At 44.8% G+C, this 20,166-nt stretch overlaps 1 protein-coding gene across 1 annotated transcript; it reads right to left on the bottom strand.

Annotated features, from left to right (window-relative positions):
• Positions 1-5,717: 5,717 nt before the first annotated feature.
• Positions 5,718-20,001, bottom strand: TMEM127 (transmembrane protein 127). The gene is made up of 4 exons (XM_087706074.1): positions 19,820-20,001; positions 12,983-13,403; positions 8,204-8,368; positions 5,718-6,952 (listed from the first exon to the last, which is right to left on the bottom strand). Exons 2-4 carry the CDS (start codon positions 13,224-13,226, stop codon positions 6,645-6,647), a joined length of 717 nt encoding a protein of 238 aa, XP_087562200.1. The 5' UTR covers positions 13,227-13,403; positions 19,820-20,001; the 3' UTR covers positions 5,718-6,644.
• Positions 20,002-20,166: the final 165 nt, after the last annotated feature.

The raw sequence follows: 20,166 nt of genomic DNA on the forward strand, positions 1-20,166 counted from the left end.
GACCACAAGTCTTCAAGTTGCCAAGTTTGGGGACCCCCTCCTCTGGATGCTATTGGGGATCTCTGGGAGCTGTAGTTAGGGTTACTATGTAATAGTATTATGATAGCTGGAAACTGGAATCCAGCTCACACTGGCCAAAAAAGAAGTTTGGGGAGGGGGCGGATAAATGGATCCTTTATATGTGTACCTTTAAAAGGAGAAGGTATGTAAAATTAGCAATATGGAAAATATTTTCTGGAATATAATTATTAATGCTACTAGTATTAAATGGAGCTTGCTCAGACAATGAAATACACCATGCAAATTCCCACCAATCGGGCTCTGTCAACCCTTGGGACTGGCGCCCCCTTGGGTATATCCAGCCAAAACAGCTTCCATGGATCGCCGTGACAACCCTAGCCCAGGACTGAAAACAGTGGCGTCAAATTTCCATGGAAGTCGCCTATACCCACGATGGGTGAAGAGGCGTCAAGTACAAGTACAAGTAAGCAAATTAGAGAGCGGAAGGGAGGGAAAGAGAAGGAGAGGAAAGGTGTGAAAAGAGGGGAGAGGGAGAGAGCAAGGAGAAGTAGAGAAGAGAGAGGGCAGAGGGAAGAAAGGAGGTAGGGAGGAGGAGAGAGGAGAAAGGTTGAAGATAAACAGACTATAATATGGTGTATGGAAAGCAGAAGAGCAAATAAAAGTTGATGTGGCTTGATGGCAAGAGGAATTGATATATTATTGAATATTTGTTTGTTAAATGTAATGGTATACTTTGCATTATATGTATGTTAAAAAATAAAAAAACTTTTGTTAAAAGAGCACAATTGTGACACGGATGACGGAGAATCTCCATATAAAATGGTGTTACTAGTTTAACAGCTGCAGTGATTCGGTTAACAAATGTGGCAAGAAAAGTCATAAAACAGGCAAAAGCTTGGTTAACAAGCTGCTCACTTAGCAACATAGATTTTGGGATCAATTGTGGTTGTAAATCCAGGGCTTCCTATGCCGAATTCTGTGTAGCTTTTGATTTGCTGGAAACTGCCACCTCGTGGCGAGAAAGCAGAGGAAACTCTCTCATGCAAGCAAACCAACATATTCCACTCTTTAATATTTCTCTTCAGATTTCTTTCAGATCATTAGAAAAAGGACAGTGACACCTAATAGCAATAGCCCTTAGACTTATATACTGCTTCACAGTGCGGTTTACAGAGTGGCAGCTGTTTCCTGCATAGTTACAATCCCATTTTTTTTAAAAGGACAGAGAATAAGAAGGAGGGATAATTACAAAAAAGAAAAAAAGTGCCAAATATTTTTAAAATGCAGGATGGCAGACCTTCTCCCCCCCCCCCTACTCCTGGGACACTCTCACCCCCACAAAATGCAAGTTACATCCTGGAGCTGATTGCTAATAAACTGGATAATCTGAAGACCAAGGAAAGCAGTGTTGGCTCTGCCCATTTGAAGCAACTACAGATACAGATTAACAATTATACATGGAGATTCTCAAGTCATCCAGATCATGGTTAGTTGAGACAGAACAGAGCAACAGTTGGAAGGTACCTTGGAGGTCATCTAGTCCACCCCTGCCCCCCCCCAACCAAGAGTTGGAAGGGATCTTGTAGGTCATCTAGTCCAATCCCCCACCCAAGCAGGAGACCCTACACTATTCCTGACAGAATAGTCCAGTCTCTTCTTGAAAGCCTCCAGTGATGAAGCTCCCACAGCTTCTGTTCCATGGGTTGATGGTTCTCACTGTCAGGAAATTCCTCCTTATTTCTAGGTTGAATCTCTCCTTGGTCAGTTTCCACCCACTGCTTCTTGTCCTGCCCTCAGGTGCTTTGGAGACTCCCTTGGCTCCCTCTTATTTGTGGCATCCCCTGAGATATTGGGAGACTGTTATCTCACCTCTAGTCCTTCAGACTAGACATATCCAGTTCCAGCAACCGTTCTTTATATATTTTAGCCTCTAGTCACCTGTGTTGCTCTTCTTTGCACTCTTTCTAGTGTCTCCACATCTTTCTTATAGTGTGATGGCCAAAACTATGTTGCCAGGGATTACAGTCCCTTTAAGCCATACTATCCTTGATTTCTGTTCTACCACGGATCTTACATTATTACTATTACTATTATAATAGTCAGGGGTGAAATTCAGCAGGTTCTGGAGAACCGGCAGCAGAAATTTTGAGTAGTTCAGAGAACCGGCAAATACCACCACTGGCTGGCCCGAGTGGGGAGAGAATGGAGATTTTACAGTATCCTTCCCCTGGAGTGGGGAGGGAATGGGGATTTTGCAGTATCTTTCCCCTGGACTGGGGGGGGGGGGGAATGGAGATTTTGCAGTATCTTTCCCCTGCCACGCCCATCAAGCCACGCCCAAAGAACCGGTAGTAAAAAATTTGAATTTCACCACTGATAATACTTATACCCTTGGTGGTGTGTGTATTGGTGTCCTTGCATCATTGCCAAACTTTGGAAGGGCCTTTCTTTTCTTTTTTTTAAACTAAACCATCTTCAGGTAAGGATGTAAAATTCTTGGGTTTGGCCAACTTCATTTCACCGAATCTTGAATCTTGGCTCTGGAATAGGACAATCCCCCCCCCCCCCCTGCTGCTATTCTAATCCTTTATTGCGCATTCAGTTTTTAAGAAAAAAAGAGACTCCAGGCAGAGCGACAAGAGTAAATGCACCACAAGGTGGATATTATTTTTCTTAAAAAATAGAAACATGTCAATGCAAGAACAGTAGCCTTTGCAAGCGGTCAGCCAACGATCAAACAAATACCGGCCAAATTGGGTTGGTCCTTCCCTGATGAAGGCTCTCTAATTCTGTGATCGTTCCTTCCTTTACAAGCTGCACTTCAAATTATTTGCCGAGAGGCCATTTACGCCGCTGTTTTATTTTGGGTAGAAAAAGGAGATTTTTACCGACGGGGGTGAATCAACAGTGCTTCGTGAACAATGCGCTAGGTCTAAAAAGGATCAAAGGCAGATTATGTGGAGATTAGTTTTGATCAAGTCCCACTATGGAAAAAGAAGGCAGATCGGGGCCACCAGTTTATTCTGAAGATGAATCAAGCTGCCCTTGGCACATGGAGGTGCTGCCTTTATTGCTTGCCAGCCTTGAGCCAGAAAAGGGGAAGAAAGCAAACACGGTATTTTACCATTACCCACTTCAAGATCCAAATAGAAATGGCACTAAGCAATAGCACTTATATACCGCTTCACAGGGCATTTGCAGAGTCAGCCTCTTGCCCCCAAGAATCTGGGTCCTCATTTGACCCACCTTGGAAGGATGGAAGGAGGATCGAAGGAGCATCTAACTGCCCACCTTGGCGGTGGGCAGTTAGCCTGCAATGCTGCATTTTAACTGGAGGGAGGGAGGGAGGGAAGAAGGAAAAGCAATAGCAAAACTCTTCACAGTGCTTTCCAGCCCACTTTAAGCGGGTTACAAGTCAGGCTCTTTCCCTACCCCATCCCAACAATCGAAGCCCTCGTTTTACGTTTTACTCACCTCGGAAGGATAGAAGGCTGAGTCAACCTTGAGCCAGTCAGGACCGACCTATTGCAGTTGGCAGAATTAACATGCAATACTGCATTCTAACAGGAAGGAAGGAAGAAAAGAGGGAGGGAGGGAGGGAAGGACAATAGCACTTATAGACTGCTTCAAAGTGCTTTTACAGCCCTCTTTAAGTGGTTTACAGAGTCAGGCTCTTGCACCCAACAATCTGGGTCCTCATTTTACCCACTTCGGAAGGATGGAAGGCTGAGTCGACCTTGAGCCGGTCAGGATCAAACTCCTGGCAGTGGGAATACAAAGTCAGTCTGCAATACTGCCTTCTAACCAGGGCTGCAATACAAGGGACCAGGTGGAAACAGTAAAAAAGTGCAGAACATTTAAAGCCAAATTAGCAGGAAGCAATCTGAAGGGAGCAAAAGATCCCAGTGGCATTTTTGGGAGCGCACAGAAAGCACAAAAGTGAGATTGGGACACCCAACCGAACTGCCTTTCTTCTACATTCCACAACTTTGTCCATTTTGGCTTTTAAAACATGAAGTCTTTAATAGAGTCTAATGAAAATTTCTGTTCCAATTTTTCTCCTGTGCATTTAGGACGACAGGGAAAGGGTCCCCATCCTGCCACTTCCAGCCCTGATGGCATGTTAACATGCTCAGGTTATAGAGCCGTGATGGCGGACATATGGCATGCGTGACGGAAGTGGCACACAGAGCCATCTCTCCGGGTATGCCAGCCGTTGCCGGTTGCTTTTCAGGTTCCGCCGCGCACATGCCAGCTGGTCTTTGCACATGCATGCACACCAGAAACCAGAAGACCAAGTGAACCCTGCTCCTGCGCACACTGCAAACCGGAAGCTCAGCTTCTCAGCCCCCGCAGACGTGCCAGGGAACCGCTCTTCTGGTTTCCCGTGCTCCCGCGCGTTGCACGCTGGGAAACTGCTCTTCCGGTTTCTCTTCCGGTTACTTGCCTGCGCCTGTACACGAGCACTCCTGTACGACCCTTGGTCTGAAAAGGTCCGACACCGCTCTAGAGGCTCCCGTGTGCTCTGCACAAATTGGTACATCTAAGGAAAGGATGAAAAGTCCTCTCTCACTTTTGAACAATCCAAACAACTGTGGAGGATGGCTTCGGCATTCGGGTCATTGCAAACAGCCTCTGACCGCTAAGCGGGCGGCTTTCGCTGCATTATCTTTTCATCTCGCTGAACAGGAACAAATTTCCATCAAGTCGCACCGGTTTTACTTGCTTTTGCAGTGTCGATCTTCTTTTAAAACACACACACTCCTCAACAAGGCCGCTCACTTGTGTCAGCTCTCTCCCTCCCAGTCAGTAAAAGCACGTTTTAGTGAATACAAAAAAACAAAAGCAAAAAACAACCCATTGCTGGCTTAATTTGAAGCTGGTTTACCTCCAGACAGAGAAAAAAAAGTAAAAGGAAAAGGTTTAACCATCATTCTCTTCGTACAGAAAGTGAACACTGAAATGCTCTTTCAGTTGCTACCTGCAGCTAGCAGGAGGATGTCTGCCTGTGAAATGGGGGTGGGGGGGGGGGAGGTCAGAAGGATCGCGGGCCAGAGGCTATATGGCAGCAATGGCAAACCTTTTCAGCACTGAGTGCCCAAACCGGCATGCACGCGCTTGCCGAAGTGCCGGAAACACATGTGCATGCCAGCCAGCTAGTCTCCATGTTTACGGTGTGCGCATGCGCCACAGCCAGCTGGTCTTCACGCGTGCTGGAGCACCATAAACCCAAAGACAAGGTGGCTGGCACACGCATGCGCACGTCAGCTGCCTGATCTTTTACTTTATGGCACGCGCATCTGCAGCTGGTCTTTGGGTTTACGGTGCTCCGGCACGCATGTGCGCACTGGAAACCAGAACAGCAGCTGGAGATTGGTGTGTGTGCCACCTTTGGTGCAGGTGCCATAGGTTTGCCATCACGGCTATATGGAGAAGGTTTTGAGATTAAAAAGGTGGGAATCAGTCGGGGGTGGTGGAAAGGGGAGACAAATCGAAAAGATAACAGTGGGAATCGATCTTAGAATCAGTATTTGCATATTGTTGCTTGCATTGGTGGTGGTGGTAGGGGGAAGAACATGGTTCTGATATGTTGCTTTGCGAAGAGGGGCTGAAGGCCTGGCAACTGTGCAGCGGGAACACCGTATGGAAGGAGAGCCTCCCCCCGGGAGTGCTTTGCTAGAGACCCGAGACTCTCCCAGGGAAGAAACTCAGTAGTCGCGATAACCTCGTGTACCACGTTTCGTGGCCCCTTCCACCCCCGCACAACCACATCAAGGAAAGAGGAAGCCACAAGAAGAAAAGAGCAGAGCAAAGTGCAAAACGCTTCCGCGGAGTGGCAGGAGGTGGGAGTGGAGGAAACGGGAGTGGGAGGAAACGTTAACCCTGCTTTTCGGGAAGCACGAGGGTCGAGCAAACGGCGTCGCCTCTCCACAAACCAGTGCATAGAGAAGGAGTCCCGTGTCTTTCGCGGGAGAGGGGGAAGGGGGGCTGAAGGCCAAGCCTGTTGGCCCTAGGGGCGAAGGTCGGAGTGTGTCCCCTTCCACTCTTCTTTCCCCCCTCCCCTAAAGGAGAGGAGTTCTGTGGGTGATGGGACAGGATGGCTGAATTCTCCGCTGCCCACCTGTGCGAAATGTTTTAGCCCAATGCCAAAAATGGTGGCACCCTTTCCTCCACCCACCCATCTACCCACTCGCCCACCCCTTTCCCATCCAATCAAACTGTCTGCATGCTTTCCTTTTCGCTTCCTTCCTTCTCCTCTCTTCAGAACTCTCTCTCTGGAGTCCCCGCAGCTCAAAAACATCGGGCAGTTCCTGCCCCCGCCCAAATGCCTGAGGTTCAAACCCCGCCTCAACGGTCATCCCATTGCTTCTGAATACAACCGCTTCAGAGGTCGCCGCATGAGCAAGTCTTCCGCTTGGGCGCCCATCCTCTCCTCTAGACAGGAAACGGTAAAAAGGGGCGGATCCACAGAGAGGAAGGAAGGGAGAAACACCTACAAGAGGAGGTCCCAGGAAGAGAGAAGGGAAAGGCGTTCCCAAGCAATTGTGTGCAGGTTGACTTTGGGGATGAGCTGGAAAAAGCTCCACCCCCTTCCCTTGCCCCAGCCAGCGTCCGGGGAAGCGTTATGGCGTGTAAGCCGGTGGTGGCTGGAACTGGTTGATCCCTTCATACTCTGCAGGGTAAGGTTCGTTCTCTTCCATCTCAGACAGGAGCTCCAAAGCCTGCTCCTCTTCTTCGGTGGGGTAATGACGCAGCAGGTTGGCAGCTGTGGCCAGGATGGAGGCACCACCGGCTCCGGCCACCAGGTAAAAACTGACGGCAAACGTAACGTAGACCTGCGAGCCGTGGTACTTCTTGTGCTGCTGTTGCTGGGCGAGGATCAGCTCCGATGCCCAGTAGCAGAAGCCGATCACCGTGGCACACTGCAGTACTGCGGGCAGAAGGAAAAGACGCATGGGTGGAAACACGGGGAAGGAGGACACGGGCAATGACCCTTTCTCAGGGTAACACGGACACCCTGAGACAGAGAGAGAGAGACAGAGGGAGAGACACGCAGAGAGAGAGACACGGAGAGAGAGAGAGAGAGAGAGAGAGAGAGAGAGAGAGAGAGAGAAAGTAAGAGTAAGACACACACACACACACAGAGACACACACACAGACATAGAGAAAGACAGAGATAGAGACAGAGAAAGGAGGAGTGTGGGGGGAGAGAGATGGAGACAGAGGAAGAGACAGACAGACAGACGATGTGTTTTATTCTCTATTCTAATTCTATTCTATTATATTCTAATTCTATTCTCTAATTCTATTCTGCAATTCTATTCTGTTCTAAAATTTTATTATCCTCTTCTCTTCCCCTCTCTTCAATTGTATTCTATTCTAAATTTTATTATTCTATTCTAAAATTTTAATATTTATTTATTTAATTAATTAATTAGCTTGTATGCCGCCCACTCTCGGAAGACTCAGGGCGGCTTACAAATAAAAAGGGAAGGTGGGATATAAAAAATAAAAAAACAATTAAAAATTCAATAACATTCATAACCTAAGATGGGGCTGGATAATTCAACAGCCCCAGGCCTGCCGGAACAGCCAGGTCTTGGTCGCTTTGCGGAAGGCTGGAAGGGTAGTAAGGGTCCGGATCTCAACGGGGAGATCGTTCCATAGGGCCGGAGCAGCTACAGAGAAGGCCCTCCTCCGGGAGGTCGCCAGCCGACATTGGCCGGCAGATGGAATCCAGAGGAGGCCTAGTCTGTGCGATCTAATAGGTCTCTGGGAGGTGACTGGCAGGAGGCGGTCTCTCAGGTATCCTCTTCTCTTCCTCTCTTTTTAATTCTATTCTATTCTAAATTGTATTATTCTATTCTAATTCTATTCTGTAATTCTATTCTATTTTAAAATTTCATTATCCTCTTCTCCGCTCTTTAATTCTATTCTATTATAAATTTTATTATTCTATTCTTTCTATTCTGTAATTCTATTCCAGTCTAAAATTTCATTCTCTTCTCTTCCCTTCTCTTTAATTCTATTCTATTCTAAATTGTATTATTCTATTCTATTCTATTCTGAAAAATGAAAATATTTGATGGACTAGTTAAGAGGGACAGGTGGTTGTGGGAGCCCCATGGAAGCCGCCCCCCTCCGCAGAGGAACCCAAAGGGTAGTGGGAAAATCCAGCTACCTGTGAGGATGTGAGCAAATGCGTAACGGCGCGTAATCTTCAGCGCAGCATGCTTGGGCCCAAAGACGTCGAGAAGGAACGCTGAAAGGCTGCAGATGATTCCCAAGAAGCAGAAAGCAGCAATAACCCGGAGTAACAGCACCGTCTGGGGGTTCATGCAGTAGTCTGGGAGGAGGGAGACAGAATCAAAGAGTCATTTCCGTTAGTAGTGGATGGGCAGAAACTCTTCCTCATTTCCCAGATTCAGCCTTCCGGTTTACAACCCAGAAGGTCTGTAGCACAATATTGCAATATTATTCACCCAACGTTCTGATCTTTCAATAAAGCCTGCGGTTACTGGGATATTCTTCAGATATGGTCTCACAGAATTGCTCAGGAATTTAAAAAATTTAAATTTAAATAATTTAAATTTTTTTAAATAATTTAAAAAAAATTAAATTTAAATAATTTAAAAAAGTTTAAATTTAAATAATTTTTTAAAAAATAATTTAAATAATATGGACCAAAGACAAATTCTTGTGTGTCCAATCATACTTGCCCAATAAAGAATTCTATTCTATTCTATTCTATTCTATTCTATTCTATTCTATTCTATTCTACATTCAATTCTCTATAACATTTTATTTCTATTCTATTCCTATTCTATTCCTTCCTCTTTTCTATTCCGTTCCATTCCATTCCATTCCACTCCACTCCATTCTATAATATAGTAAACACATTTTTTTTTAAAAAAAAGAAACTTCTTCTAATTCAGATCCATAACTGCTGGTGCAGATGTCCATGTGGCAGGTGGATTAATACAAATGTTCATTGTTTATTCATTTTGGTGGAAAGAATGCTGATTTATTGGTTGGTTCTACTGTGTTCCATCTTCTCCAAGGCTGGGGCTGTGAATCAGTAGGTTTTACTGTTTCCTGAAGCAATTCAGTGGATTTAGAGGTCGTGAATGTAAAAAACAAAGCTCTTAAATTTGATTTATATTTTTAACTCTCTGAGTTTTCTGCTCTCCAAAATCAACTTTGGGAGAACAAGAAACAAGGATACTGAGGTTTTAAACAAGTGCCAAGAAATGCTTAATACTGTTCCCAATCGGTTGCACGCAGATCCTCCCCAAGTCAAGGAACTGAAAATCCTGTTTTAATGCCAGTTCACCATGGTTATAACAACAACAAAAGATCCAAAATGTGCTCGGTTTTAAAATGTTTTTCACATGGAGCAAGTGCCCCTGTCATAATCAGAATAATATATTGGCATTTGATATGTACACAAGACGAATTACATTAGCTGGCAACGATTTAACCTCCACTTTCAGTAGGAAAAAACTGAACTGAAGATGAGTTAGCATCGTTACGTAGCATAACGCCAACAATAACCCTAACAATAATGTATGACACCTATGTGTCGCCTGAATGTCAATACCTCACAACAAAGAAATTAAAATATCATCAGTGGAACGTAACAGTGGCTTTCAAAGATTTTGTTATCTCCCTTAAAAAAATGTTCCGGCCACTCTTAGAACTTAGGCTAACTTTGTTGTCACTTTGAATGTACACTAATTGGCATACATTAAAATGAAATTTCACTCCATACCGCTCTCAAAGGGTCACCACCTCCAATTTTACACTACCTAAACATGACAAAATAAATAAATAAATAAATAAATAAATAAACAAACAAACATACATACATACATACATACATATATACATACATACAAAGGTAAAAGTTTTCCTCGTACATATGTGCTAGTCGTTCATAGGGGGCGGTGCTCATGTTCCTTTCAAAGCCGAAGAGCCAGCGCTGTCCGAAGACATCTCCGTGGTCATGTGGCTGACATGATTCAACGCCGAAAGCGCACGGAACACTGTTACCTTCCCACCAAAGGTGGTCCCTATTTTTCTACTTGCATTTTTACATGCTTTCAAACTGCTCGGTTGGCAGAAGCTGGGACAAGTCACGGGATCTCACTCAGTTACGCGGCGCTAGGGATTTGAGCCACCGAATTGAACCTTTCTGATCGACAAGCTCAGCAGCTTAGCCACTGAGCCACCGCGTCCCTGTACATGCATGCATACAAAATTATGCAAATACCCATATATGTAATATGACACAGAGAAACAATACAGTCTAGTCCAGATGTATACATGTACATGGCGAGAAAAACTAATCTTGCAACTTTACCAGACTAGGGAACAAAGCTGTAGTAGTCCTACTATTAATACTTTAAAATATCCTCCCAGAAGAGAGCAACAGAAACAGACCATAACTTGGGTGTCTGGGATCTCAAACGATGCTTCGAGCTCTCAGCACATATCGCTTATTAACAGCATCCTGAATAACAGGAAGCAAACTTCCTATAATCTTCTTCGCTGTCCTCACTACTCTCGGTAGGGACTTTCTATCTGAGGCACTGTTGCTGCCACCAAACCAAACGGAAGCAGTTTGTTAAACTCCATCGAGCCTCTGTAAAAAGTAGCCAGGAGAGAAGGAGAAAGATGTGGTTTCCTCATCCAACACAGGAACTGCAGAGACTGGTTTGCAAGCTTGACTAAGGATGATATGTGGAGAGACCAGTTCATATTCTTAGTTATCTGCACCCCCAAATATTTCATACAATTGCATCCTTGAAACTGAGTGGAGTAGGACCATGTTGGTTTCTAAAATCTACAATGATCTCCTTTGCTTTATCAACATTAAGAACATTTAGAATACTTGCCTAGATACCTTATTTTTCGGAGTATAAGACGCACCTTTTTCCCTCAAAAAAGAGGCTGAAAAACTGAGTGCGTCTTATACACTGAATACAGCATTTTTTTTGCCTCCAGAAACCTCGCCCCCTTCACCAAAATGGCTGTGCGTAGCCTTTAGGAGGCTTTCAGAGTGCTCCTTGGGGCTGGGGAGGGCAGAAATGAGCGAAAAAATGGGCCATTTTTTACTCAATTTCCCCCAACCCCCAGGAACACACTATAAATCTCCTAGAGGCTATGCATGCCAATTCGCCCCCCTCCGAGCACTCTACAAGCCTCCTAAAGGCTATTCATGTCCTTTTAAAAAAAAAGAGCGCGTTTTCACGAAAAACGGGCTATTTTTGGGAGGTCTGCAGAGTGCAAAAACTTTTTTTTAAAAATTTGCCTCTTTGAAATCTTGGTGCGTCTTATATTCTGAAAAATACAGTAATCGTTATTTATTTGTATCAGTTATTTTCTTAAACTACAGAGCTCATGGAAACCACTCCTTTTTTTTCTGAGGGGAAAATGTGAACTTTATGCAGGCTTCTGAAATTTCTAGGAACAGAAAACAGAAACAAAAAAGGCCCTGAATGATTTGTTCGTGTCATGGTAGAACAGGAAGAGCTGAAATATCTTGCAGAAGTGTTCAAGGGCAGTGCACTCAGGCAGACTGCTAAAAAACCACAGATAACCAGCCAGTGGTACAGCTGAAAATTAAACATTGTCCCACCCACAATTTATATTTTGCACCATATTTAAGTTGACCTCGTGCTTTACACGGGGGGGGGAGGGGGCTCCAGCCTTGGCAATTTTACGACTTGGCCTGAGGAATTCTGGGAGTCGAAGTCCATCCATGCCTGGAGACCCCTGCTTTACAGGAAGGCTGTACAACAAGCTTGAATTAAGGGAAGAAAGGGTGTGAGGAAGGAGGGTGGAAGCACTAAGTTCTTGAATTAAAACAATAATTATGCACTTTGTTCCCTGTGCAATAATGGCACACCTTCCAGTTATTATTTGTTTGCATTCTAAATATCGCCTTACGAAAAGAGGATGGGATACATGTTCCAACCTGAGATAACATGCCCTGCATTGATGCATTCACACACTTTCACAGAAACCGTGAGATAAATCATAAAACAGAGTTCAGGAATATTCCTTTATCCCCTTGTTTTGCAAATCTATGTACACTACAAACTGTATGATTGTTTGAAGAGAAATGCATCTGTACCACCAGGCTCTAAGTGTGAGGAGGCAGGGCGAGCAGTGAAAATGAAAGTGAAACCTTCTAAGCAGCTTATAAATGTAACATTAAAGAGCACCTGTCATTTCAGATTCATCATGCAGCACCTATCAGCGGGCATCCACTCACCTGCTGCCCGCCACATCCCTCACTGTGTTGTGTCCCTGCCGCATCACCAGCTGTCCCAGTAAAGTGAATGGGATGGTCAGTGAGTCAACAGCGGATCAGAGGAGCCGCTGCGGGACAGAGATGATAGTTGTTCTTTAAAAATTATGATTTAAATCGTGTTGATTTAAACCAAGCCTTTTTACTAGTGATTTAAATTGTGATTTAAATCGACTTGATTTAAATTAAATCCACCCTGGGTTGAGCAACTGACGCAGGTGACCATGGCTCTGGCCAAATAAACAGCAAAGGATCTCACACTCAGGCCAATCTATAGTTATCTTTAAAAGCACTCATGTTGTCGCTCTCGGCCGCCGGCCAGAGGAGGAAGAGGAGGAACAGCTGGGTCTAGTGCCTGATGCACAGATGCACAGAAGGCAGAGGAGAGAAGGGCAGTGGAAATCTATGGGCTGGTCCTTGAGACGGAAGAGCCACCCTAGCTCTGGGGATAAAAGGCAGGCGGTGGAGATGAATAGATGTGGCAGACAACTATTCATCTTCTGGCCGGCCGGATTTCTTAGCCTGCAATGAGAGAGAAACTTTTTGCTGGGGCTGCTGGCATTCCTAATAAAGGAATCTGTGATTACGTACAGAGGTTTGGTTGTGTTTGGGGAGCTGTGTCAGAACAACTTGTCTCCTTCTCACCTTTAAGTAGATCCGGGTCAATGTATCCCAGCACATCAGCAACCCCCAGCTCCTGGCGAGAACAAGTGCCCCCGTGAATCCGGAGCCAGGCGGGCTCTGCCAAAGCAGTACAGAGGGCAGTTATGGAGAGGGCCCCAGGCAAGGCAGATGCCAAGCTCCTTTCAGGTTGCTTGGGCAAGGCACTCCCATCTTGCCCTCTTCGCCTTCGGCCACTGGGCAACATCGAGCCACTTGGGGTATACATAGATCTCCCCTAGGGTGTCTGGCCAAATAAATACAATGCAACAACGAACGAAGACTGAAACACTTGGGATCTTCAGATAGGCACTGCCAGTGCTGCTGGGCACTTAGAAGGAGGCAGCAGTTTAACACAAGGCCCGCAGACAGGACATAACGTCAGAGGAAGGTTGGTCTCTGGGCTCTGTTGAGGAAGCGAAAAGAGACAATTGATGAGGACATGCAGATACAAGAAGGGACCAGAAACTATTGTTTCTAATTGACCGTGTTATGGATGCATGGAAGTTCCCTTTCAGCTACTAGAGTTTAATTGGAGGGCTGGAAAAAATTATGGACATTTGCCAAGGTCAAACAGAGAGGGGGGAGGGGGGAATCCAGCAATATTGGATCCCTCCTGTAAAGGCATGCGAAGATACTTGGAATCTGGGTAGGCAAAAATATAAAGGACTACAATAATTCTCAGACCAAAGAAAGGGATTAAGCCCAATGGTCACAAGGATAATTTCTTTAAAGCAATTGGGGAGCTGATGCAGTTCTTATTTTCATAAAACATCCCTTTGTCTTTCATTTTTAGGCCACGAACACATAAAAACAACTTGACAAAGGCCACAAATTCTCTGCAACCCAACAAGACAGACATAAGAATTCAACGGATAATTAGAACTGCAGAAAAAACAATTGCCACCAACCTGCCTTCCATTGAGGACCTGTACACTGCATGAGTCAAAAAGAGGGCTGTGAAAATGTCTACAGACCCCTCACATTCTGGACATAAATTGTTTCAACTTCTACCCTCAAAACGACATTATAGGGCACTGCACATCAGAACAACTAGACATAAGGACAGTTTTTTCCTGAATGACATCCTTCTGCTTAACTAATTCACACAACACTGTCAAAATATTACTAAGACTGTATTACTATTATTCTTCTCTTCCTTCCTACTACCTATCTCTTTCCACTTATGACACTAACCATGATGCTTGTATCTTTAAAATTTATATTGATTTGTTTCCTAGTATAATTTGATTGCTTATTAGTAATCAATGACTGTCACTAAGTGTTGCATCTTATGATTCTTGATGAATGTATTCTATTTCATTTTTCTTTATGTATACTGAGAGCATCTGCACCAAAGACAATTTTCTTGTGTGTCCAATAATACTTGGCCAATAAAGAATTTCTATTCTATTTATTGAATTGTTTATTGAATTTATTTATTGAATTTATAGGCCGCCCAATCCCGAAGGACTCCGGGCGGCTTACAAGAGGAAGAAAAAGAAAGAAAAGTAAAAAGAATAATTTAAAAATCACAACACACATTCGATCTAATCGGGGCTGGACCTTAACAATAAGGTCAACAGCCCCAGGCCTGCCGGAACAGCCAGGTTTTAACAGCTTTCCTGAAGGCCATGAGAGTGGGTAAGGTCCGGACCTCTGGGAGTAGCTGATTCCACAGGGTCAGAGCAGCCACAGAGAAGGCTCTCCTCCGGGGGCCCACCAGCCGACACTGTCCGACTGACGGCATCCGAAGGAGGCCCAATCTGTGGGATCTTATCGGCCATTGGGAGGTGTGTGGCAGTAGGTGGTCTCGCAGATACACTGGTCCTAAGCCATGTAGGGCTTTAAAGGTAATAACCAACACCTTGAATTGCGTCCGGAGACCAATTGGCAGCCAGTGCAGCTCGCGGAGGACAGGTGTAACATGGGTGTATCTCGGTACACCCAGTATTGCTCGCACGGCTGCATTCTGGACTAGCTGTAATCTCCGAACGCTTTTCAAGGGTAGCCCAATGTAGAGCACATTGCAATAATCCAGCCTTGAGGTGACCAGGGCGTGAGTGACTGTTTGAAGTGCCCCCCGGTCCAAATAGGGCCGCAATTGGTGTACCAGGCGAACCTGGGCAAAGGCCCCCCTGGTCACAGCCGACAGATGGTGTTCCAGTGTCAGCTGTCTCTATTCTGTTCTATTCTGTTTTATTCTCTATTCTATTTATTCTATTCTGTTCTGTTCTATTGTATTGGACATCTTGAGACCTGGAGGTGGACTTGCAAAGGGAATCAAAGGACGGCATGGTCAATGCATGGAACATTCAGGGGAACAGGCTGGATCGCTGAGGGATCTGGGTAAGAGACCCTGGAGGTGTATATAGAGTAGAATCGGAGCTGGAAGGGCCTTTGGAGGTCTTCCCCCTGCTCCAGCAGGAGACCCTATACCATCTCAGACAAGTAGGTGTGCAGTCTCTTCTTAAAAGTGTCCAGGATGGAGCATCCACGACTTCTGGTGGCAAGGAGTTCCACTGGTTAATTGTTCTCACTGTCAGGAAATTCCCCCTTAGTTCTAAGTGGCTTCTCTCCATTATCAATTTCCATCCCTCGTGTTGGATGCTATACACCTTTAAATCATCATCTGTGATGTACATTGGGATGTGTGACAACTGAATTGCATTTATGATCGTTGCAGTGTCCTGGGGTCATGTGGCTCTCCTTTTGCGACCTTCTATTTTTCTTCTATCTTTTATTTTTCTTTATGTACACTGAGAGTATCTGCACCAGACAAATTCCTTGTGTGTCCAATCACATTTGGACAATAAAGAATTCTATTCTATTCTACATGCCTCCACCATTACTGACAGTAATATGTCTCAAGAGAATCAGTGAAGATACTAACCAGTCTGAGGAATGTAAACAGGTTGGGAGCTCACTCTCAATGCCACTGTATATTTATATACTCTTTCCTTTGAAAATGTGTGTGGTGGTGGCAGTGTGCAGTGACAACCAAAAAAGCCAATGCAATCCTAAATTGTATTAACGGAGGGATACGATCAAGATCAAGGGAGGTACTAATACCACTCTATAAAGCCTTAGTAAGACCACACCTAGCATCCTGCATCCAGTTTTGGTCACCACACTATAAAAAAGATGTTGAGACTCTAGAAAAAGTGCAGAGAAGCGCAACCAGGATGATTAGGGGACTGGAGACTAAAATGTATGAAAAACAGGTTGCAGGAACTGGGCATGGCTAGTCTAGTGAAGAGAAGGACCAGGGGAAACACGATAGCAGTCTTCCTATACTTGAGGGGCTGCCACAGAGAGGAAGAGGTGGTCAAGCTATATTCTAAAGCACATGAAGGCCAGGCGATGAATAATGGATGGCAACTGATCAAGGAACGATTCAATCTGGAAATAAGGAGGAATTTTCTGACAGTGAGAACAATCAACCCATGGAACAGAAGTTGCCTTCAGAAGTTGTGGGAGCTTCATTATTGGAGGCTTTCAAGGGGAGACTGGTCTGCCATTTGTCAGAAATGGTGTAGGGTCTGCTTGGGCAGGGGGTTGGACTAGATGACCTACAAGGTCCTTTCCAACTCTGTTATTCTATGCATTTCTATGCGCTAATCAAGGAAAGAAGCAACCTGGAATTAAGGAGAAACTTCCTAACAGGGAGAACAATCAAGCCATGGATCAGAAGTTGCCTTCAGAAGTTGTGGGAGTTTCATCCCTGGGGGCTTTCAAGAAGAGACTGGACTGCCATCTGTCAGAAATGGTGTCAGGTCTCCTGCTTGGGCAGGGGGTTGGACTAATTGACCTACAAGGTCCCTTCCAACCTTTTCAGCAAAGCAATTGTGCCAATTGGAGTGTCTCTCATCACTATGCAGATTTCAGTTAATTGGGGAGAAAAGGGGATGCTCACATATACCCCTAACTGATAAAAAGCAACACTTTCCTGAATGACTCTTAATTAGCATTCCCAGGTATCTTATCTAATTCCTGAACCAAAACTACCTTTAAAAAGTGCCTCTTTAAGGCCAAAGGAAATGGAATGAATATGCAACTGCAATTTAGCCATATACCTGAACAAGAATAACACATTTTTGTCCATCTGCGCTGACAATTTCTTTCTCTACATGCTGCTTCCACCACTACTGTTTATCTTTTGGGCTCCAACTAGGAATAAGCCACTGCAGGATACTTTCTAAGAAAAAAAAATGCTATGGGTATAGACACCACAATTCAAACTGCCAGGCTCTTTTTAAACTTTGCTGTCTAGTGTGCACAATGGCTGGAGGATATTAGATTTTTAATTAGGAAACAATTCAGATCAGAAATAATTCAAAGTTCGAAGCTTGCAAGACTTATTAGAAGGAGCAAAGTTCCCTTATTCCAGAATTGATTTCCTCAAACAGCTCAAAAATTAAAAGAATGAAAAGAAACCATATACGTTATTGAATTCAATCCATGCTCGGGGAAAGAATCCAAACTGTAGTACAGGTAGTCCTCCTCCACTTATGACCATAATTACGCTGCTAAGCAGGGCAGCTGTTAAGTAAATTCTGCCCCATTTATGACCTTTCTTGCTGCAGTCAGTAAGTGAATCACTACAATTGTTTAGCTAGTAACATGGTTGTTAAATGAATTCGGCTTCCCTGCTGACTTTGCTTGTCAAGGAGTTCGCAAAAGGGGTGATCACATGACCCTGGGACACTGCAACCGTCATAAATATGAGTCAGTTCCCAAGGATCCAAATTTTGATCATGTGACCATGGAGACCATCATAAATATGAAAAATGTTTGTCACTTTTTTCAGTGCTGTTATTAACAGTCACTAAACAAATGGTCGTATGTCAAGGACTGCATGCATTGCTAATAGGAAGGAAGGAAACAGGGAAAGGCAGGAAGGTGGCAATAGCACTTAGATTTATATGCCACTTCACAGTCTTCTCTAAGCAGTTTACAGTCAGCCTCTTGCCCCCAACAATGGATCCTCATTTACTGACCTCGGAAGGACGGAAGGCTGAGTCAACCTTGAGCCTGGTAAGATTCGAACTGTCAAATTGCAGGCAGCCAGCAGTCAGCAGAAGTAGCCTGCAGTACTGCACTCTTAACCACTGCACCACCGTGGCTCATAATGGGCTCTATTATCAAACTGCTCTTCCAAAAATCCCTGATTTACAACTATTCATTTAGCCACAGTTTTGAATTTACAACAGCACTGGGGGGGGGGGGAAGTGACTTATGGCTGAATCTTCACACCTACAACCAGTGAAGCATCTCCAGGGTCACATGATGTAAATTCAGGCACTTGGCAACTGGCATGTATTTAACTCAGCTTCCCGAGATAGAGTAGAATAGAGTAGAAATAGAATAGAATAACACAGTTGGATGGGACCTTGGAGATCTTCTAGTCCAACCCCCTGCTCAGGCAGGAAACCCTACACCCCTTCAGACAAAGGGTTATCCAATCTCTTCTTAAAAACCTCTAGTGTTATGATGCTCAGAATTGGACATAATACTGTGTAGAATCTGACCAGTGCAGAAGAAAACTATTCCTTTCCTATGATTTGGAAAATACACCTTGATCTGTATCACAGCACAAAAATGAATTTACATTTTAGAAGATAATCCTACTGATCTTCGGCATCCTATCATATGGACTCACACTCAGCTACAATTCCAAGATCCTTTTCTCACCCAGAATTCCTCATTCTAAATGTCCACATTTTATTAAGTTTTATTTAACCACTTTAGCATTTGCGATCATTAAAATTTGTTCTGTAAACCTACATCTCTCCATTTTGAATTTTGTTTTGGTCTTGACAGGATCTGCTATTTCCTCCAGTTTTGTACAATCTATATACACTTTTTATTCCATTTAACCAAGTATCCTTGCAAAATTAAAACCCATTAAATCCAATATTTGATGACTAACTAGTGCTAATTACATCTTTACACGTCATCTTATAATAAAGCTTTTACATTAAGGTTTCCTTACTGTGAACTATGAATATTGCAGCACAACACATTTGGAAGATTCCACTTTAAACCTGGCCAGATGAAAAGCTAACCACTATTTTCTAAAATAATTTTGTGCCTGGAAAAACACAAGGAGGAGAGGAGGGGGATAAAAAGTTCCAGCTAAGCAGTTGTTCAAATCCAAACTGTACAACTCTATAGTGAAGCCTTTGAGAGGTCAGAAAAAAATCTTTTGTCTTTTCCACACTCAAATTTCCTTTTTCCAGCATTCTCTGATCATGTAATTTTTTTTCTCTCTCTCATTTTCTCTGGCTGCCCTGAGGTCCAATCCAAGGGTTGGCCAAAGCAGAGAAGTGACTCTGAAGTTATAGGTTACTTTTATTGCCTCCAATAACATAAAGGATGGGCATTTATGACTCTGCAGTGACAGCAAAGGTTCTTTTCTTTCTTTTTCAATTTGGTTCCTGGTATTTCCTTCCCGTGTTGTAAGATTTTATGTCAACTGGTACCGTTTAATGTTGCCTGTTTTACTTGTTTTATATAAGTCAAAAGTCAGAGGCAAAGGGTGACCAAGAAGGCATCTCAAATTAGCCAAACGGAATTTTTTGTGATATGGGTGTGTATATATTCCCCCAACCCCGAAATCCTCCCAGAACTCCCCCCACCCCACAACCACCCAACCACAACCCTCCCATCCCCCATTCCAGGTAGCTCGGTGAAGGAGACCCTGCGGGTTCAAACGATCCTAGACTGGCGGGGGGGGGAGGGAGGAAAGAGCAGGGGTCCCGTCAATCACCAACTCGCTCCAGGAGCCCCCCCTCCCCCAATCCCACCTGCCGTCCTCACCGCTGCCGCTCCCGGGACCTGAGCCGCGGCGGGCCTCCGTGATGGTGGCGAAGGGGGGGACTGCCCTTGCGTCCGCGCTGAAGGGGTTAGGGGCGAGTCTGAGGAAACCGCCGCCGGTCCCTCCGCTTCCCGGCTGCCGCCGCCGCGCTTCCGCTTCCGCCCCCTCGAGGCGACGTCACGACGTCGTCGCGCGCCCACGTGACATCACGGCGAGGCGTCACTCTCTTTCACCCCGCGCGACGTCATGGCCCCCCGCGCCTCTCTCTCTCTCTCTCTCTCTCTCTCTCTCTCTCCCCCCCCCCGCGCGACGTAACGGCGTTTGTGTTTGTTGTGTCCCGCATGACGTC

The sequence above is a fragment of the Thamnophis sirtalis genome, unplaced genomic scaffold, assembly GCF_051295495.1.
Source record: "Thamnophis sirtalis isolate CommonGarterSnake01/CBP01778 unplaced genomic scaffold, rThaSir2_p1.2 scaffold_2, whole genome shotgun sequence".
Taxonomy (NCBI): Eukaryota; Metazoa; Chordata; class Lepidosauria; order Squamata; family Natricidae; genus Thamnophis; species Thamnophis sirtalis.

Bases quoted from the DNA above. Each gene is read 5' to 3' on its own strand.
- TMEM127 (XM_087706074.1), bottom strand. From the start codon at position 13,226: ATGTATACCCCAAGTGGCTCGATGTTGCCCAGTGGCCGAAGGCGAAGA. The intron at 8,369-12,982 runs GTGAGAAGGAGA...CCCTCCTCCCAG, and splicing joins TGACCCGGATCTACTTAAAG to ACTACTGCATGAACCCCCAG. The intron at 6,953-8,203 runs GTAGCTGGATTT...TTCTGCCCGCAG, and splicing joins ATTTGCTCACATCCTCACAG to TACTGCAGTGTGCCACGGTG.